Raw genomic sequence first — 22,257 nt, 5'->3', positions numbered from 1 at the left:
TATTTCATTCCAACAGCCTTTGCACAAAACTCTAACTATACATCACCTCACAGCCTTTGCACAAAACTCTAACTATACATCACCTGACAGAGGCCACCCGAAGCTCCTTTACATATCAGTGTCAATTAATGGATACTGAACATAAATGAGACAACTAATTGCAATGTCTCTTAACCCATTACTTAACACAGATGGCATCACTCCCACCTGCGAGCCAGCTATATCATTACCCAAGATAAACTGTATTCCTGGACAAGATAATTTCTTTATTACTCCTATTATCACTTCACCTCTTCACTGGACTTTCCAACCTTACCTTATATAATGTAACACTACTCCTCTCACCCTGAATTCCACATATTACCACCTTTTCTGGCAACATTCTTCCCAAACTACATAACTCTTCATCTCTTACCATTAAAGATTGACTAACTCCCGTATCTCTTAAAATTGTGACTTCTTTACCTGCTCCTCCTGATACACATGAGTAAACTTTACCTACATAAGTAAATTCTTTAAAGACATCTGGCACCTTCTTATCAATCACCTCTTGATCAGGCTGTACAATCTTTTGCACCTCCTTTACTTCACTTGGGCTTTCCTTTACCACTTTAACAAACCCCACTGTCTTATCCTATTTTACCACATCAACCTTCCCAGTGCTTTTCTTCAACCACCAAAACTGTGACTTTACATGGCCTAATTTATTACAGTGAAAACATTTGAAATTTTTCATTTCTTTTCCACTGTCCTGGATTTCTTCTTTAGTCTGAGGTACACTCTCCTTATTATCTCCCATCAGATCACCTTTACCTTTATCACTTGAGTATTTGTCATGTCCCCAGTTTCTATCCCTCACAGGCTCAAACTGATGTCGGAAACCAAGCTTTGATTTATGAACTAATTCATAATCATCTGCCATTTCTGCTGCTAACCTCGCAGTTTTAACCCTCTGTTCTTCCACATGAGATCTCACTACATCAGGAATTGAATTTTTAAACTCCTCCATAAGTATAATTTCTCTGAGAGCTTCATACGTTTGGTCTATTTTCAAAGCCCTTATCCACCTATCAAAATTACTCTGTTTGATCGTTTCAAACTCCATGTATGTTTGACCAAATTCTTTCCTTAAATTTCTAAACCTTTGTCTGTAGGCTTCAGGCACTAGTTCATGTGCACCCAAGATGGATTTTTTCACCTCCTCATACGTCCCAGATACCTCCTCCGGTAGTGATGCAAACACTTCACTAGCCCTACCTATCAGCTTTGTTTGAATCAGTAATACCCACATGTCCTGTGGCCATTTCATTTGTTTAGCCACCTTCTCTAATGAAATGAAAAAGGCTTCTACCTCCTTCTCATCAAACGTTGGCAATGCTTGGACGTATTTAAATAGAATTCCCACCAAGCCTTCGACTTTGACGCTCTTTCTCACTATCCTCATCACTATCATTCAACTGTACGTTTCCCTTTACGTCTGCCAATTTTAACTGACTGTCATGTTTCATGGCCATTTACTGAAGTTCAAACTCTCTCTCTTTATCTTTTTCCCTGATCTGTATCTCCATTTCTCTTTCTTTTTGTTCTGCTAGGACTATTCTTTCTTTTCTCCTTTCTTCCCTCTCGTTTTCTTTTTCCTATCTTTCATATTCGAGCTGCTTTAATTCTTTCTCATGTTGCATTTGTAACTGATTTTTTGCCATTTTCAATGAGTCAAACTGTATCTCAGGCAACTTTAAATGCTCAGCCACCGCCATAATTACCTCATCTTTCGCATTTTGTCAGGTAATGTTAACTGCAATGTTTTTGCCAAATCTAACAGTCTGCTTTTAGTCTCTGTCCGTAAGATACTGCGTGTGACCGTCTCCATCCCCCAAAACTTCAGAGTCTCTGAAAGAGCCATTGTCTACAACACACTCCCTACTTAAACTAAAATAACACACCTGAAAAGCACCCACAATATGATCACCCCTCACCATCTTTAAGTTCACTAAGCCAATCCAATAGATAGACTTTTATCGCCCTCGAGCCCCCAATTTGTTATGGGCCAGGGTATAGAGAACCCCAAAGTGTATCATGGAGTTCACCTGACTCACAACTTTTAATAGATTGTGTTATGGAGAGCACACGGCCCACTCTACAGGTATGGTACAGAAGAAATGGAAAAGTATTTTTTTTTTTTTTTTATAAATGTTTTATTGAAAATTTTTTCCCAAACAACAATTTTTCCCCTCTTACAAAGCAAACGCAACAATAACAATACAGAAATTTTAAACAATACACAAGTAACAAAACCCCTTTATCTTTGACCTAAACTAAACCCCCCCCCCTCCCCCCCCCACCCCCCCTCCCCCTGGGTTGCTGCTGCTGGTCATCTGTCTTCCCTCTAACGTTCCCCTAGGTAGTCGAGAAATGGCTGCCACCGCCTGGTGAACCCTTGAGCCGATCCACTCAGGGCAAACTTTATCTGCTCCAGTTTAATGAACCCCGCCATATCATTTACCCAGGCCTCCAGTCCGGGGGGTTTCGCCTCCTTCCACATAAGTAGGATCCTGCGCCGGGCTACTAGGGACGCAAAGGCCACAACGTCGGCCTCTTTCGCCTCCTGCACTCCCGGCTCTTCCGCAACTCCAAATAGAGCTAACCCCCAGCCTGGTTTGACCCGGGCCTTCACCACCCGCGAAATCACTCCCGTCACTCCCTTCCAATACCCTTCCAGTGCCGGGCATGCCCAAAACATATGTGCGTGGTTTGCCGGGCTCCCGCCACACCTCCCACATTTGTCCTCCACTCCAAAGAACCTGCTCAATCTTGCTCCCGTTATGTGTGCTCTATGTAGCACCTTAAATTGAATCAGGCTAAGCCTGGCGCATGAGGAAGAGGAATTTACCCTGCTTAGGGCATCAGCCCACATACCCTCCTCTATCTCCTCCCCTAGTTCTTCCCACTTTCCTTTTAGTTCGCCCACCGACTCCTCCCCCTCTTCCCTCATCTCTCGGTAAATCTCTGACACCTTGCCCTCTCCGACCCACACCCCTGAAAGCACCCTGTCCTGTATCCCCTGTGTCGGGAGCAACGGAAATTCCCTCACCTGTTGTCTAGTGAATGCCCTCACCTGCATATATCTCAAGAAATTTCCCCGGGGCAACTTATACTTTTCCTCCAATGCTCCCAAGCTCGCAAAAGTCCCATCTATAAATAAATCTCCCACCCTCCTAATTCCCAACTGGAACCAGCTCTGAAATCCTCCATCCATTCTTCCTGGGGCGAACCTATGGTTGTTCCTGATTGGGGACCCCACCAGGGCTCCCCGCACCCCTCTCTGTCGCCTCCACTGTCCCCAGATATTCAATGTTGCCGCCACCACCGGGTTCGTGGTAAACTTTTTAGGTGAGATCGGTAGCGGCGCCGTCACCAGCGCCTCTAAACTCGTCCCTTTACAGGACTTTCTCTCCAGTCTTTCCCACGCCGCTCCCTCACCCTCCATCATCCATTTACGTATCATTGCCACATTGGCGGCCCAATAGTAATCGCCCAAGTTCGGTAGTGCCAATCCTCCTCTGTCCCTACTACGCTGAAGGAACCCCCTCCTTACTCTCGGAACTTTCCCTGCCCACACGAAGCTCGTGATGCTCCTGTCTATTTTATTAAAAAAGGTCTTAGTGATTAGTATAGGGAGACATTGAAATACAAATAAGAACCTCGGGAGGACCATCATCTTAATTGCTTGCACCCTGCCCGCCAGCGATAGAGGCTGCATGTCCCACCTCTTGAAGTCCTCCTCCATTTGTTCTACCAACCGTGTCAGATTAAGTCTGTGCAAGGTTCCCCAGCTCCTAGCGATCTGAATCCCCAGGTATCGGAAGTTTCTTTCCACTTTCCTTAGAGGCAAGCCTTCTATCTCTCTACTCTGGTCCCCTGGATGTATCACAAATAATTCACTCTTCCCCATGTTTAGCCTATACCCCGAGAAATCCCCGAACCCCCTCAAAATTCGCATAACCTCTATCATTCCCCCCGCTGGGTCCGACACGTATAACAATAGGTCATCCGCATATAACGAGACTCGGTGTTCTTCTCCCCCTCTAATCACCCCTCTCCATTTCCTGGAGTCTCTCAACGCCATGGCCAGAGGTTCAATTGCCAACGCGAACAACAATGGAGACAGCGGGCATCCCTGTCTTGTTCCCCTATATAGTCGGAAATACTCCGATCTATGTCGACCTGTAACTACGCTTGCCGTTGGAGCCCCATAAAGAAGTCTAACCCAGCTAATAAACCCGTTCCCAAACCCAAACCTCCTTAACACTTCCCATAAATACTCCCACTCCACCCTATCAAATGCCTTCTCTGCGTCCATTGCCACCACTATCTCTGCCTCCCCCTCCACTGGGGGCATCATTATCACCCCTAATAATCGTCGCACGTTAACATTCAGTTGTCTCCCTTTTACGAACCCTGTCTGGTCTTCGTGCACCACCCCCGGGACACAGTCCTCTATCCTCGATGCCAGTACCTTTGCCAACAATTTGACGTCCACGTTCAACAATGAAATGGGTCTATAGGACCCGCACTGCAACGGATCTTTATCCCTCTTCAAAATTAACGATATCGTCGCCTCCGACATCATCGGGGGTAGAGTCCCCCCTTTCCTGGCCTCATTGAACGTCCTCACCATCAACGGGGCCAACAAGTCCATATATTTTCTGTAATACTCCACCGGGAACCCGTCTGGTCCTGGGGCCTTCCCTGCTTGCATGCTTCCCAGTCCCTTAATAACCTCGTCCACCCCAATCGGTGCCCCCAGGCCTACCACCCCCCGCTCCTCCACTTTCGGGAACCTCAATTGGTCCAGGAACTGCCGCATCCCCTCCTCTCCCTCTGGGGGTTGAGACCTATACAGTTCCTCATAGAAGGTCTTGAACACCTCATTTATCTTTCCTGCCCTTCGCACCGTGTCTCCCCTTTCGTCTCTAATTCCTCCTATCTCCCTCGCTGCTGCCCTCTTTCGCAATTGATGAGCCAACAGGCGACTCGCCTTTTCCCCATATTCATACCTCCTCCCCTGTGCCTTCCTCCACAGTACCTCCGCCTTTCTGGTGGTCAGAAGGTCAAATTCCGTCTGGAGTCGTCTCCTCTCCCTGTACAATTCCTCCTCCGGGGTCTCTGCAAATTCCCTATCCACCCTTAAAATCTCCCCCAGTAATCTTTCCCTTTCCTTGGCCTCTGTTTTCCTTTTGTGGGCCCCAATGGAGATCAGCTCTCCTCTGACCACCGCTTTTAGTGCTTCCCATACCACTCCCACAGGGACCTCGCCGTCATCATTGACCTCCAGATATCTCTCAATACACCCCCGCACTCTTGCACACACTCCCTCATCCGCCATCAGTCCCACATCTAATCGCCAGAGTGTTCTCTGCTCCCTTTCCTCTCCTAATTCCAGGTCCACCCAATGTGGGGCATGATCCGAAACCGCTATGGCTGAGTACTCAGCTTCTTCCACCCTAGAGATCAACGACCTTCCCAAAACAAAAAAATCTATCCGGGAGTACACTTTATGGACATGGGAGAAGAAGGAAAACTCCCTAGCCCTAGGTCTAAGAAATCGCCATGGATCCACTCCCCCCATTTGGTCCATAAACCCCTTAAGTACCTTGGCCGCTGCCGGCCTTCTTCCAGTCCTTGAGCTGGATCTATCTAGCCCCGGGTCCAGCACCGTATTAAAGTCCCCTCCTAAAATCAAGTTTCCTACCTCCAGGTCCGGTATACGCCCCAGCATCCGTCTCATAAATCCCGCATCGTCCCAGTTTGGGGCATACACGTTAACCAACACGACCTCCATTCCCTCCAGCCTGCCACTCACCATTACATATCTACCTCCGCTATCTGCTACGATGTTCTTTGCTTCAAATGCGACCTGTTTCCCCACCAAAATGGCCACCCCTCTATTCTTTGCGTCCAGTCCTGAGTGGAACACCTGTCCCACCCATCCTTTCCTTAGCCTAACTTGGTCCGCCACCTTTAGGTGCGTCTCTTGGAGCATAACCACGTCTGCCCTTAGTCCTTTCAAATGCGCGAGCACTCTGGCCCTTTTTATCGGTCCGTTCAGGCCTCTCACGTTCCACGTGATCAGCCTCACTAGGGGGCTACCTGCCCCCCTCCCGTGTCGACTAGCCATTACCTTCTCTAGGCCAGTCCCATATCCCGCCTCCGCGCTCCCGCTCGCTCCCCCAGCGTCGCACACCATCCCCGCCCACCCACTCTTTAGCCATTTCCTTTTGGATTTCCGCAGCAGCAACCCAGTTGTCCCCCCCCCTCCCCCTCCCTCTCCCCCTCCCCGCTAGATCTCTTTCTAGCATGATTGCTCCCCCCATATTACTTCCGTAAGTCAGCTGACTTCAACTGACCCCGGCTACTCCTGCTCACTCCTCGACCCCCCCCATGTGGGGAACTCCCATCCGCCTTGCGCCTGTCTTCCCGCCTTATTCTTTCTGGTGCGGGAACATCCCTTTACCTGACCCGCCTCTTATGGCGCAGCTCCCTTTCCCCTCCCCCTCCTCTTCCCCATTCTCCAACTATGTCCCGTCTTTCCCCCCTCACCGGCGCCCACATTTCCCCAATGTCTCCCCCCCTTCCCTGTTTACTTCTCAATTAACTTCCATCGTAACATTAACAATAACATTTCCTGCAGCATCAGTCCCTCAGTTCCGATCCAATTTCTCTTCTTTGATGAAGGTCCATGCTTCCTCCGCCGTCTCGAAATAATGGTGTCTCTCCTGATACGTGACCCATAGTCTTGCCGGCTGCAGCATCCCGAACTTCACCTTCCTTTTATGCAACACCTCTTTGGCTCGGTTGAAGCTCGCCCTCCTTCTCGCCACCTCCGCACTCCAATCCTGGTATACCCGTACCACTGCATTCTCCCATCTGCTACTCCGCACCTTTTTAGCCCATCTCAGGACCTCTTCTCTATCCTTAAGGCGGTAAAATCGCACGATTATCGCCCTGGGTGGTTCTCCCGCTTTTGGTCTTCTCGCCGGAATCCGATTTGCCCACTCCACCTCCAAGGGGCCCGTAGGGGCCTCAGCACCCATCAGTGAGCTCAGCATCGTACTTGCGTACGCTCCACAGTCCACTCCTTCCACACCCTCAGGGAGACCCAGTATCCGAAGGTTCTTCCTTCGCGCTCCATTTTCTAGGGCTTCGATCCTTTCAGTACACTTTTTATGAAGTGCCTCGTGCGTCTGTGTCTTAACCGCCAGGCCCAGGATCTCGTCCTCAATATCTGTCGCCTTCTGCTCCACCACACGGAGCTCTGTCTCCTGGGTCTTTAATGTCTCCTTGAGCCCCTCAATTGCCTGTAGCAACGGGGTCAGCACCTCCCTCTTCAGCAGCTCCACGCACCGTCTCACAATTTCATGCTCAGGCCCCCATGTCGCCTGCGCTTTCTCCGCCGCCATCTTGTACTTCTCTCTTTCTGACCCTTTGGTCGACGATTCCTCGCGCTGCAGCCGCCGCCGCCGGTTTTTTCCTCCTTCGTTTGGGGGGGACTCCCTTCTCACACGCCCCACACCGGGTTGCGTCGTCGAAAAATTCCCCGTTGGGGCTCTTAAAAGAGCCCGAAGGTCCGTCGGAGCTGGAGCCGCCGAAGCGTGCGGCTAGCGAGGCATCACCGCAACCGGAAGTCCCTTCAGTGGCCTTGATGAGGTCTTTTCACAGTTGTTCCCTCTGCTGCTAGAATTCACTTTTGATACAGGCCCTCAGGTCAGCTTGCAGCTTTAAGCTTGCCATTTCCCCGCCTGCATGCTGGAAGAGGCCCTGTTTATCCTGCAGTTGCAGCCAAATCTTTTACTGTTTCTGCGTGTGTCTGGCAACCAAGAGACATACCCTTCCTGGGGGACACTGTCGGGGGAATATTGCAGCCTTCTTCCCACACCGGGAAATGTCAAACAAATGCCGTGGGGGCCCTGTAAAAGAGCCCAAAAGTCCGTTCCAAGCAGGAGCTGCCGAATATGCGACCTAGCTCTGCATAGCCGCACCCGGAAGTCGGAAAAAACAAAGTATTTTTTAAAGCAAAACCATGTTTATTCTATGAACTCCAGTTAACCTTTTTAAAACATATAGTGAACATCTTAGCAACCATTAATTCAAATACAACCCCAAAGAATACAACACTAAGTAATCCTTAAGCTGTCCTTTCAACATCCATAAGACTTTAAAACAACCTTTAAACAGAAGCACATCAGGTTAAAGACACTACTGAGAGCAGTTATTAGTTTTAGATCACCAAAGGATTGATTTACAGTTTTTAGATTACAGAGATAGACTCTAATACACCTTCTGGCTGTGACTGCAGCTATCCAGCTCTGAAAACGAAACTAAAACACACCCTGCGGCAAACAGCCTAAAACAAAAGTAAAAAGCTGACAGACAGCCCAGCTCCACCCACACTCTGACATCACTGATAAACACCCATTTCTTAAAGGTACATTTCTTAAAACACCCATTTCTTAAAGGTACTCTCACATGACAATATGTCGTTGATATGATCCACGACACTTCAAACGTGCCAAAAGAAAGCTTCAAAAAGTAAATGTTTTCCCCTCAGCAAAAGTTCTGTGAACAAACCATTTCCCACAAACAGGCAAAAAAAACACCAATTACAGCTGTGTTCTCACCTTCCTTTCACTGACATGGTTTAAGAAACTGGGGGAAACCATGGATATGACGCTAAAGTTAAAAGTGTGTTGAAATATTGGTCTTATTGACCGACTGACAACTTGCCTCTCCCGAGGGAATTGCAGAACGCAGCCGAACATGCTGCAATAAAATACAGAAGTTGTTGGAATGGACATGCTGTTTTAGTCACCTGTTTTAACATTCTTTCCCCCCCGCCCTCCCCTCCCCCCCCCCCCCCCCCCCGTACCCCACTCTGCTCCAAACCCACACGTTCCTACAGATTAAAATCCACCCCATGGCTTTTCCGTTAGCAGTGGTGAACTTTCTGTATTATTTTGTTCAGTGAAAAATCCTAACCATTCTGAATTACTTATTTTATTTCCCATGTTATAGCCTCCTTTCATCAATAACGCATCCAACTACACCAGAGACCAAAATGACTGAGTCGCTAATAACAGGGGAGAATGACCCTGACAAGGCAGAACGCAACAGCAAAAAAGTATGTTTTGTGGTAACTGGAGATGACCAAGAGGATTCAGGTCATGATACAATAAGCAACAGGGATTCTTATAGGTATAATATGTTTTAAATTACTCTGTAATGTAGATGTACTGAATATTCAGTTTAAAATGAATTTAGAGATGTTGAGAAGAAATACATTTATTACTGCAGCTTTCCTTAAAAGCATTTATTATGGTCATAGTTGCAAGTTTTTATTTATGCCTGCTGCTGTACTTTACGTCCTGACTTGGTTATATTGAGCCTCTCACTGCCTGCTTCGGTATTTTTAGGGGTCCCCAATAACCAAAGCTTTATTGTCCTCCAAACAGAATAATATTGTGGATATTGAAAGTGGCTTGCCATAGTCTTGAGAGGTCTGATATCTCCTTGTTGTCCCGCCAGCTTCTGTGACTCCTGGACACTGCATGCAGTTTTCCTGCCAACCCCTCTTGTGGGCGCTGCATTGTATGTCCTTTTTTTAGGGGTGTGAGGAGAGGCCCTTAATCTCACACCATGTGGCCACCTTCCTCCTGACTCCTTCCATCATTAAGCCAGTAAACTTCACTTTTATTACTCTGCTATGCTCCATTTCTCAATCAACATAGTGCTATTTCAGCTGCTTAAATAGCTCATAATACAGAACAGAAGAATTTGGAGCAAGAGTAGGCCATTTGACCCCTCAAGCCTGCCCCACCATTCAATAAGATCATGGATAACCTGATTGCTGCCTTACCTCTACTTTCCTGTCTGTCCCCATAATCCTTATTTTTCTTGTTCATCAAAAATCTGTCTAACTCAACCTTGAATATATTCAATAATTCAGCCCCAACCACTCTTTGGGAAGGGAATTCTACATACTAACGATTATTTGAGGAAAGAAAATTCTCCACAATGACATCTCTTATATTTAAACTAGTGTGTTCTAGTTCTAGGCACTCCCACAAGGAGCGACTCTACCAAGAGGAAACATCCTCTCAACATCGAGTCAAGTGCTTTCAGGATCTTGTGTTTCAATAAGATCACCTCTCATTCTCCTACATGCCAATGTGTATAGGCATAATTTGCACAACATTTTCTCATAATATAACCCTTTCATGCCAAGAATCAGTGAAGTAAACTTTGTCTAAATTGCCTCTAATGCAATTGCATCCTTTGTTAAATAAGGAGACCAAAACTGTACATTGATGCAGTCTAACCACAATTGGCTTCCAGTTATCAGGAATACTGGGCAAGATGTAGCAGCCCCATTAATCTCGAGTGCAAATACCATTATGGCAAATACGATTAAATATCATGAGAGGACCAATTGGGATTTGCACTGGTGAGATCTAGATTTGAGATCTTCCTCCTTCCCACTGGTGACGTGATCAGGTTCACGCCAAGGAAGGGCGTGAACCTCATTTCCATGAATTTGAATAAATTTTAATGTAATCAAACGGCTTTATGCTGTATCGTCTGCTCACAACGTATTCTCCCCACCCCCCAGAGCCAGGGTGTAGTGCCAAGTGGGCACATGAAAGGGCAGTGAAAGGGGCTCCGGCGGAGGAGATGGTAACCCTCCTCCACTTGTGGAAGGTGTTCCCTTATGTGGGCGGAGGGAGAGAGGGGAGAGCCCCGATGACAGCATGGGGTGGGATGGGAGAGGGCTTTGCCCCAATGCTTTGGGGGAGTGGGGTCCTGATCCCCATGGGGGCTGGGGTCCCGATCTCCATGCAGGGGGGGGAGGTCCTTACATGGAACTTTGGAATTGGGGCACACTTTAAAAATGGTGGCCTGATCTCAGAATCCCAGCTTTGCCAGCGTGTTTAGGCCCTGCCCCCCTCTATGGGCTGTGTGATCCTTCCAGCACTTTAAATTACACAGAATGCTGTTTAATCAGGTGAGAAAAGGCGTCTGTGAAGCCAGCGTGTTTCACGCAGCTCTGCCATTTTGGGAAAGCTCCGCCCTATGATACTGTTATTTTATGGTTAGTTCACTATGCAGTATGAAAATATATTTTTTAGCAGTTCCTTGGCATTGGACCACCATATGAAGTAGGAAATAGTAATGGGGGCTAGCGGACATGTTCATTAATGCTGCAAAACCAAAATTAACACTCAGTTAACTCATCAATAGTGCACTGACAGCAATTCAAAGCCTTTAGTTAGAAATGCTATCAGCATAGGCTATATTTTTCAGTTAGTCGCAAACTCTTAATCTACTTATTTTGTTTCCTCTGTGCTAATTTAGGCAGGCAACAACATGCTTATTTTTAATGGATTGACGCCTGCCTAAAGAGTAATACAGTACAAATGTATTTGGCATTTATATCGGAATTCTACCTGTACTCCAGAATTGAATGTTGATTACTTCAGATTAGAGCTAACCTGGAGTAGAATCACCTACCCACATCATATTGGTGAACTGAATCAACAACAGCATTGAAAACAAAGCTCAAAGCACCTCAGCGATTCTACTAATTGTTCTTGAACATATTCCACTTATGTTCAATGCAATGCCCTTGATGCTGCTAACAGCACTCAACAAAGCTACAGGGAGGGAAAGCAAATCAAAATACAAAACTATTAAATTAATCATAAATTGATTGCTAAAAAGAAGACTCAATGATGAAACCCTTTAACATAATGTTTTGAGAACTGTGTTTGTTTGCTTGATTGAACCATTTAACCATAAGAGAAAACATCAAAAGATAAAGCAATTTCTACGGTAAGGTACCAGTCAAAACAATGAGTGGTAACAATCTGGAGATCGCAATAATCACGAAAGAATACTGATTACAGAAATGTGTCACAATATCAGATTTAAGCAAATACCGAGATAAATTATATTTTGTGTTAGGCGTCAGTCAGATGATGTGTATTGCATAATTTATCAGTGTTGCACCCATCTCCATTGGAATATAGCCCCGGCTAAGCATAAATACTGCAGCTGTCAAAGTATAAAGTGTGAAACAATTTTCAGTTTAAACTGCACATGATTTGTAAAAAAAAAAAATGGGAGGCTTAACATGTTTTCTTTCCCCTGCAGTGATTGTAACAGTAATAGGAATTCGATTGCCTCCTTTACAAGTATATGTAGCAGCCATTGTGATTCCTATGTGCACAGTGATGACATGGACTCTGGTAAGCTCCACAAACACAATGTGTATGATGCAGTGGTGAGTCCATTAAATGCAAGCAGGAGCTCTGTCAGTAACAGAGCCACAGAGGTCAGCATAAATTAGATTTTACACATAGGAACTTTTTAGAATCACAGTATCATCTTTTTTCTCAACATGTTTTTTTTTTGTCTTTTGACCACAATTCTAATGTTTTTACGTATTCTTTCTATTTTCTAAATATTTTTGCTACTTTCTTTACCTTTCATTTTACCCCCTACATTTGTTATATTTTATTTCTTTTCACTCCATATTTTTAAAATTCCCGTGGTTGATGTGTTCCAGATCATAAAACTACTTAAAAACAATTTTGAATAAAATGTATATATAGTCATGGTAATCCAAATTTATAACACATAAAAATCAAAATTAAAATTACAAAAGAACCAAAGAGATTTTCAAATGAAATTGCATTTAAGGCACTGATTCAGTACAGATTGATAAAAGCAGTAATATGAGCCAATATATTCTGCAGCAGTGTGATTTATCTCTCCCCCCACCCCCACAACTCAGCTTCATTACAACAGGCACATGTAGAGGACAAACAAGATTTGGGTGCCTTTGCAATTGCAGTTGGCAAAAATGAAAACCATTCAGACAAATATGTGGATGACATTGCAACCATATTGAGCTTTACAGATGTTGGTTCACGACAATGACACGATAATGACAAAATTAGTATTGTGATTAAGTTATGAGGAAAGGGAAAAGTTAATGAAATTTTAGCTGGAAAAAAAATACCAAGGAGACCATGTCACAGGTCTGTAAAATAATGATTTGGAACCTGAGGCCAATGGAAAAATCATACAAGGTTAGAGATGTGTGTTATGAAATGTGGAGCAGACTCCGCAAGTGGTCACTATGATTTTAGAAGGAAGCTGGGTCAATATCCATTGAGAATGGGGTATTGAAGGCTATAATCACACGGTGATGGAACTTAATGTTTGTTTTAAATGTATTTTATTACAAACATGTATCAAAACAGGTTACAGCAAATAGGCTGTAATAGCAAATAGGCAAAGGAGCTGGTTTAGCACAGCGGGCTAAACAGCTGACTTGTAATGCAGAACAAGGCCAGCAGCGTGGGTTCAAACCCCGTACCAGCCTCCACGAACAGGCGCCGGAATGTGGCGACTAGGGGCTTTTCACAGTAACTTCATTGAAGCCCACTTGTGACAAGAAGCGATTATTATTATTATAAACACCCAGGGAACAGACTTCCCAACAATCAACTATACAGTCTGTACGGATTTTTCCCCTTTTACACCCTCCCTCTCCCCCTGTCCCCCTGTGATGAACAGCTCCTCAAACACAGTCACAAACATTCCCCACATTTTCTCAAACCCCCCTGCTGAGCCCCTTAACTCATACTTTATCTTCTCTAACTGCAGGAAGTCGTACAGGTCACCCAACCAAGCCACTACCCCCGGTGGTGATGCCGACCGCTATTCCAGTAAATTTCGCCGCCGTGCAATCAGAGAGGCAAAGGCCATAACATCGGCCTTCCTCCTCTCTATGAGCTCCGATTTCTCTGAAATCCCAAATATCGCCACCAAAGGGTCCGGGACCACCTCCTCCTCCACTATCCGGGCTAAGACCGTGAACACTCCCGCCCAGAATCTTCCCTATTTTTTGCAACCCCAAAACATGTGCGCATGATTCGCTGGCCCCCGCCCACACCTCTCACACACATCTGCTACCCCCTGAAAGAACCCACTCATTCTCGCCTGAATGATATGCATCCTATGCACCACCTTAAACTGTATCAGCCCCATCCTTGCACAAGAGGAGGTCCCGTTTAACCTTCGCAGTGCCTCACTCCATATTCCCCAATTGATCTCCCCTCCCAACTCCGCTTCCCATTTCTCCTAGATCTTCACCATCCGCTTACCACCCTGCTCCCCCAGCCATTTGTATATATCCCCAATTCTTCCCTCCCCTTCCACATCCGGAAGCAGCCGTCACTCGAGTAGGGTTCTGGCAACCTACGGAACCTCCTCTAGACCTTTCGAGCAAAGTCCCTAACCTGGAGATACCTAAACTCACATCTCCTCAGCAGCTCCACCCTCTCCCTTAGCTTCTCCAGACTGGCGATCCCTGAAGCGGGGGGGTTCAGCAATGATACCTCTTAAAACTGAATAGTTAGCATGCCACTGGAGTAGTTTTACATAAGTTATTTTATTAAGGATTGAGATGAATTATAGGACTGAGTAATCATTATTAACCATTAAACATCTATTTTTAGGACATAGCATTAATAAGTAATCAAATGGGATTTAGGATAGTTAACTTGACCAAAAGGACATTACTTCTGACATCCTGTCTTTGTGAAACAATCCAGGATGCTGGTTGATGCACGATCAATTGCACAAAGACTAAAGTTGTGTACAACTGTGGCTTTATTACAGTCCGATGCGAGGCCTCCTGCTGCAGCTGGTGAAATGGCAGGGCACTGGAGGTCATGCATATACAGTTTATACAGTTCTCCCTGGGCGGAGCCAGCCAGCAGGAGCTACCGGCAAACCTGTAGTGCAGGTCCTACCTTACATCTCCTATTACAGTGGATCACCACATTCACCCCCTGTTAGAAATGAGTCCGGCGTGGGTGACGTGAAACTATATACAATTAGTGGAATTATGTACAGTGGTACAGCGGCGGTGGAGGTGGCGCCGATGGCGGTGGTGGTGGTGCTGATGCTGGCCAGTCATCGGGGAACTCCAGAAGAAGCAGAAGTCCTCTTCGTCCTCTTGTGCAGAAAAGGGGAGGGGGTCTGGTAGGGTCAATATTGGCGGCGCGGTGGGAGGTGAGGGGGGGGGGGTCGCATTGGTGGGGGTGTGTGTTGGGGTGACACCTGACGGTGCCAGGTCCTTGAGTGACACAGTATCTTGGCAGCCGTCGGGGAACTCAACGTAGGCATATTGAGGGTTGGCGTGGAGCAGGTGAACCCTGTCCACCAAGGGGTCCGCCTTGTGGAGTCGGACGTGCCTATGGAGAAGGACCGGTCCTGGAGCAGCGAGCCAAGTCGGGAGCGACACCCCGGATGTAGACTTCCTGGGGAAGGTAAAAACACGTTCATGGGGTGCGTTATTAGTGGCGGTGCACAATAGTGACCCGATGGAGTGCAGAGCGTCAGGGAGGACCTCCTGCCAGCGAGAGGCTGGGAGGTTCCTGGACCTTAGGGCCAGCTGGACGGCCCTCTAAACCGTCCCATTCTCCTGTTCTACTTGCCCGTTTCCCCGGGGGTTGTAGCTGGTCGTCCTGCTGGAGGCTATACCCTTGCTGAGCAGGAACTGACTCAGCTCATCGCTCATGAATGAGGATCCCTTGTCACTGTGGATGTAGGCGGGGAAACCGAACAGAGCGAAGATGGTGCTGAGGGCCTTGATAACTGTGGCAGACGTTATATTGGGGCATGGGATGGCGAAGGGGAATCTGGAGTACTCATCGACCACACTGAGAATATACGTGTTACGGTCGGTGGAGGGGAGGGGCCCTATGAAATCCACGCTGAGGCATTCAAAGGGGTGGGAAGCCTTCAGCAGGCGCACACGGTGTGACCGGTAGAAGTGCGGCTTGCACTCCGCACAGACCTGGCAGTCCCTGGTGACTGTCCTTACTTCCTCGACGGAGTAGGGCAGATTGCGAGCTTTGACTAGATGGTACAATCGGGTGACCACCGGGTGACAAAGGCTATCGTGTAGGGCTCGGAGTTGGTCCACTTGTGCGCTGGCACATGTACCTTGGGAGAGGCCGTCTGGGGGCTCGTTGAGTTAAACGAGGCGATACAAGACCTCGTAATTATAGGTGGAGAGCTCGATTCTCCACCGCAAGATTTTATCATTTTTGATCTTGCCCCACTGTGTGTTATTGAACATGAAGGCTACCGACCGTTGGTCCGTAAGGAGAGTGAATCTCTTACCGGCCAGGTAATGCCTCCAATGCCGCACAGCTTCAATAGCTTGAGCCTCCTTCTAGACGGATGTGTGTCGAATTTCAGAGGCATGAAGGGTGCGGGAAAAGAATGCCACGGGTCTGCCTGCCTGGTTTAGAGTGGCAGCAAGGGCGATGCCTGAAGCGTCGCTTTCTACTTGGAAAGGCAGTGACTCGTCCACTGCGCGCATCCCGGCCTTGGCAATGTCTGCTCTGATGCGGGCGAAAGCCTGTTGTGCCTCAGCCGACTACATAGCCGAGAATGGCTAACCGGGTCGTGCTGAACACACACTTCTCTTTGTTGTAGGTCAGGTTGAGAAGGGTGGCAGTGCGGAGGAATTTATTGAGGTTGACATCGTGGTCCTGCTGGTCATGGCCGCAGATGGTGACATTACCTAAGTACGGAAAGGTGGCCCGCAAACCGTACTGGTCGACCATTCGGTCCATCTCTCTTTGGAAGACCGAGACCCCATTTGTGACACCGAAAGGGACCCTAAGGAAGTGGTAGAGGCGACCGTCCGCTTCGAAGACAGTGTATGGCTGGTCCGACTTCCGGAAGGGGAGCTGGTGGTAGGCGGGTTTCAGGTCAATTGTTGAGAAGACCCGGTACTGCGCAATCTGATTGACCATATCAGATATGCGTGGGAGCGGGTACGCGTCGAGCTGCGTGTACCGATTGATGGTCTGGCTGTAGTCCACGACCATCCTGTGTTTCTCCCCAGTTTTAACCACTACCACTTGGGCTCTCCAGGGGCTGTTGCTGGCCTCGATAATACCCTCCTTAAGCAGCCGCTGGACTTCGGACCTGATGAAGGTCTTGTCCTGGGTGCTGTACCGTCTGCTCCTAGTGTCAACGGGCTTGCAATCTGCAGTTAGATTGGCAAAAAGGGAGGGGGGATCGACTTTGAGGGTCGCGAGTCCGCACACGGTAATGGGGGGTAAGGGCCTGCCGAATTTGAGGATGAGGCTCTGGAGGTTGCAATGGAAGTCCAGGTCCAACAGGAGTGCGGCGCAGAGATTAGGAAGGACATAGAGGCGGAAGTTACTAAATTCTACGCCCTGGACTGCGAGGGTGACTGTACAAAAGCCTCGGATTTGGACGGAGTGGGATCCGGAGGCTAGGGAGATCCTTTGATTGGCCGGGTGGACCGCGAGGGAGCAGCGCCTTACCGTATCTGGATGAACGAAGCTTTCGGTGCTCCCGGAGTCCAGCAGGCACGAGGTCGCGTGGCCGTTGATTTTAACCGTCGTCGACGCGGTGGCCAGGTTGTGCGGGCGAGATTGGTCCAGCGTCATCGAAGCGAGCTGCGGGTAGCCATCGGATGCTTCGGGTGGTGAGCGGGTGCGGTTCCGATGTCGAGATGTCCGGGGACCCTGTGGGGGACAAGATGGTGGCGCCCATGGTGCGCACATTGCGGGGTCGGGACAAGATGGCGGCGCCCATGGTGCGCACATTGTGGGGTCGGGACAAGATGGCGGCGCCCATTGGTCGCACATGGACCCGGGAGAAGAAGATGGCGTCTCCCATTGTGCCTGGCGTGGGGAGGGGGCGATAGCAGGCACGATCGCAGCGACTGCGCGGGCCTGGCACCCAGCCGTGAAGTGGCCCTTTTTACTGCAGGCTTTACAAACTGCAGTGCGGGCCGGGCAGTGTTGGCGGGGGTGCTTCTGCTGACCGCAGAAGCAGCAACAGGGACCCCCGGGGTGCGCGGATCGGCGTGCGGTGCAGGTGTATTGCGAAGGCAGGGCCCCGGCTGAGGAGGTCGTCGGCGGGGTCCAGGAGGGGTAGGAAGGGGTAGAAGGGTGGGCAGCGCGGCGGGAGAGGGACGATTGTACGTTACGGCATGCGACCATCATGGAGAGCGCAATGGTTTTCGTCTCCGCCAGTTCGAGCGTGGCCCCTTCCAGCAATCGTTCTCGGATGCGGTCCGACGCAATCCCGGTCACGAAGGCATCGCGCATGAGGAGATTCGAGTGTTCGGCGGCCATGACGGCCTGACAGTCACAGTCCCGGACAAGTGGAATTAGGGCCCGCCAGAAGTCTTCGATAGACTCACCAGGTAGTTGCGAGCGGGTGGCAAGTACATGCCTGGCGAAGAGCGTGTTCGTCTTCTGTGTGTAGTATTCTTTGAGCAGTTCCATTGCTTTTTTGTAAGACGTGGCGTCTTGGATCAACGGGAACACGCTGGAGCTCAGTCTGAAGTACAGGACGTTGATCTTCTGAGCCTCCGTTGGTGCGGGGTCCGCCGCGTTGATGTAAGGCTCGAAACATGCTAGCCAGTGAGTAAAGTCTTTCCTGGCGTTGGGCGAGTGCGGATCCAGCTGCAGGCGATCGGGCTTAATTCGGATATCCATTCTGTGGAAAATCTGACTGTAATAAATTGATGCACGATCAATTGCACAAAGACTAAAGTTGGGTACAACTGTGGCTTTATTACAGTCAGATGTGTGGCCTCCTGCTGCAGCTGGCAAAATGGCAGGGCACTGGAGGTCATGCATATTTATACAGTTCTCCCTGGGCGGAGCCAGCCAGCAGGAGCTACCGGCGAACCTGTAGTACAGGTCCTACCTTACATCTCCTATTACAGTGGATCACCACATTGGTTCTGCTGTTCTGTTTCTCACAAACAGTCATCACAGGCTGCTGAGATTGTACATAGCTGTCAGGATGAGGATTACTCATCGGTTGCTTGCGATTCTATTGGGTGAAGTTTAAACACTGCTTGCAATTCTATTTGATAAGTTTCAACGTAGCAACTTCAGCGATTGGATTTCTGAACATGATGTACCGTCAATTACCACGAGACAAGAATGGTGAAACAATTGAGGCTTTATTGCACAAGATGTTGTGCCTCCCGCAGCTGGAACCAGAATGGAAGCCACGCAGGAGAGAAGAAACTTTTATACGCCGCCTGCTGGGAGGAGCCAGCAGGCGGGGGTTTACTGTTGTACCTGTAATACAGGGGCAGTACCGTAATACATGCAATGTTACTAGTGGTGTTTACCACATTCAGCCCCTGTTTAAAAAAAGAGTCCGGCGGGGGTGAAGAAAAACATTACAGATTGAGTCTGTCGGGGGCTCTGACCCTCCGCTGCGATCGCCTCAGTCCTGGTGGTGATGTGGGTGCCGACGTGGTCACCTGCGACTCCGGGAGCGTGTTGTCCTCTGCTTCGTCACCCCTTAGTGGATCCAGTGAGGGGACGGATCCTGCTGGGGTGGGGGCTGCGGTGAGGTTCATTGGTGGCGCAGGGGTGAATGAGGCAACTGGGAGGGGAAGGAGCGGTATCAGGTCAGGGGTTGTGGGTGGGGACCAAGCGGGTGCCAGGTCCCGGAGGGAGACTGTGTTGTGTCACCCGTTGGGGTGTGCCATGTAGGCGATCTGCGGGTTTGCATGGAGGAAGTGGACTTTCTCAACCAAGGGATCCGATTTATGGCTCCGCACATGCTTCTGGAGGAGGAGGGGCCCAGGAACTGTCAACCATGTTGGGAGCGAGACCCCGGAGGTGGACTTCCTCGGGAAGGCAAACACACGTTCGTGAGGGGTCTCGTTGGTGGCAGTGCACAGGAGCGACCGGATGGAGTGGAGCGCGTCGGGGAGGACCTCCTGCCAACGGGAGATTTCTAGATCGACGGGCCAACAGGACGGCCTTCCAGACCGTCCCGTTCTCCCTCTCCACCTGCCCGTTTCCCTGGGGGTTGTAGCTGGTCGTCCTGCTCGAGGCGAAGCCTTTGCTGAGCAGGAACTGACGCAGCTCATCACTCATGAAGGAGGATCCCCGATCACTGTGGATGTAGGTGGGGAAACCGAACAGGGTGAAGATGCTGTGCAGGGCTTTGCTGACCGTGGCAGAAGTCATGTCAGGGCATGGGATGGCGAAAGAGAACCGGGAGTACTCATCAATTATGTTGAGGAAGTACGCGTTGCGATCGGTGGAGGGGAGGGGCCCTTTGAAGTCCATGCTGAGGCGCTCCAAGGGGCGGGAGGCCTTCACCAGGTGAGCTCTATCTGGCCGGTAGAAGTGCGGCTTGCACTCTGCGCAGGCTTGGCAGTCTCTGGTTACAGTCCTGACCTCCTCAATGGACAAAATGGAAGAACCGGGTGCCCCCCCGGGTGGCAGAGGTCATAGTGGAGAGCCCGGAGTCAGTCCACTTGTGCGCTGGCACATGTACCGCGGGATAGGGCATCGGGGGCTCATTGAGCTTCCCCGGGCGATACAAGATCTCATAGTTATAGGTGGAGAGCTCGATCCTCCACCTCAAGATCTTGTCATTTTTGATCTTGCCCCGCTGCGTATTGTTAAACATGAAGGCAACTGACCGTTGGTCAGTGAGGAGAGTGAATCTCCTGCCGGCCAGGTAATGCCGCCAATGTCGCACAGCTTCCACAATGGCTTGGGCCTCCTTTTCGACAGAGGAGTGCCGAATTTCGGAGGCATGGAGGGTGCGGGAAAAGAAAGCCACGGGTCTGCCTGCCTGGTTGAGGGTGGCGGCCAGAGCCACGTCTGATACATCGCTCTCCACCAGAAAGGGGAGGGTCACGTCGACCGCGTGCATCGTGGCCTTGGCGATGTCCGCCTTGATGTGGTTGAAGGCCTGGCGGGCCTCAGCCGTCAGGGGGAAATCTGTGGACTTGATGAGTGGGTGGGCCTTGTCCGCATAATTCGGGATCCTTGGGCATAATGCGAGAGAAACCCAGGCATGGTTTCAGGGATTTGGGGCAGTGGGGGAGAGGGAGTTCCAGGAGGGGCGCATGCGGTGGGGCACGGGCCCTGGGACTCCATTTTCCACTACGTAGCCAAGGATGGCTAAACGGTTGGTGCGGAACACGCATTTCTCCTTCTTGTAGGTGAGGTTAAGGAGTTTGGCGGTATGGAGATGTAATGACCTCCAATTGGCATTATTGGTTGGCCAATTGGAGTATGAGTTCCCTCAATGATAGCTCATTGAGGGGGCCCATATAAGCACCTGTGTAGGCTTTGTGAGGCAGTCTTATGTTGACTGGAATGCTAGCAGCACTGTTTGGAGCGGCTCTTGGATATAGTTATTGCAAATCAATACTGGTGTAGTGACAGTATCCCTGCCTCCTGTGGATTATTACAGGAGGAATTTTTGGAGGTATGCGTCATGGTCCTGCTGATCGTGGCCGCAGATGGTGATGTTATCTAGGTACGGGAAGGTGGCCTGCAGCCCATACCGGTCAACCATTCGGTTCATCTCTCGCTGGAAGACCGAGACCCAATTGGTGACGCCGAAGGGAACTCTAAGGAAATGATAGAGGCAGCCATCTGCTTCGAACACAGTGTATTGGCGGTCCTTCGGGCGGATGGGGAGCTAGTGGTAGGCGGACTTCAAGTCAACTGTGGAGAAGACTCGATACTGCGCAATCTGATTGGCCATGTCAGATATGCGTGGGAGGGGGTACACGTCGAGCTGCGTGTACCATTTGATGGTCTGGCTGTAGTCAATGACCATCCTGTGCTTCTCCCCAGTCTTCACTACCACCACTTGAGCTCTCCAGGGGCTGTTGCCGGCCTCAATGATCCCCTCCCACAGAAGCCGTTGGACCTCCGACCTGATGAAGGTCCTGTCCTGGGCACTGTACCGTCTGCTCCTAGTGGAGATGGGCTTGCAGTCCGGGGTGAGGTTCGCAAACAGTGAAGGTGGCTCGACCTTGAGGGTTGTGAGGCCGCAGACGGTGAGGGGGGGCTGGGGTCCACCGAATTTCAAAGTAAGGCTTTGGAGGTGGCATTGAAAATCAAGGCCTAGTAACAGGGTAGCGCAGAGGTGGAGGAGGACGTAGAGCCTGAAGTTGCTGAACTCTATGCCCTGAACGGTGAGGGTCGCGACACAGTACCCCCGGATTTCAACGGAATGGGATCCGGAGGCCAGGGAGATTTCCTGGGTGACGGGGATTACCGGAAGGGAGCAGCGCCTTACCGTAGCAGGGTGGATGAAACTCTCTGTGCTCCCGGAGTCAAAGAGGCAGGT

The 22,257-nt window shown here is 49.4% G+C and overlaps 1 protein-coding gene across 2 annotated transcripts in view; it reads left to right on the top strand.

The window, feature by feature from the left end:
* prex2 (phosphatidylinositol-3,4,5-trisphosphate-dependent Rac exchange factor 2) overlaps window positions 1–22,257 on the top strand; it is an 825,781-nt gene that overhangs the window by 530,348 nt on the left and 273,176 nt on the right. For both annotated transcript variants that reach the window (XM_072467618.1, XM_072467617.1), the window contains exons 26-27: window positions 9,073–9,252; window positions 12,208–12,302. In XM_072467618.1, the coding sequence (XP_072323719.1) occupies window positions 9,073–9,252; window positions 12,208–12,302 (275 nt within the window). The remainder of the gene's footprint in view (window positions 1–9,072; window positions 9,253–12,207; window positions 12,303–22,257) is intronic.

Source organism: Scyliorhinus torazame, chromosome 11 (genome assembly GCF_047496885.1).
Source record: "Scyliorhinus torazame isolate Kashiwa2021f chromosome 11, sScyTor2.1, whole genome shotgun sequence".
NCBI classification, from domain to species: Eukaryota; Metazoa; Chordata; class Chondrichthyes; order Carcharhiniformes; family Scyliorhinidae; genus Scyliorhinus; species Scyliorhinus torazame.
Note: the sequence above shows the minus strand (reverse complement) of the source record. Positions and strands in the feature narration are given on the sequence as shown.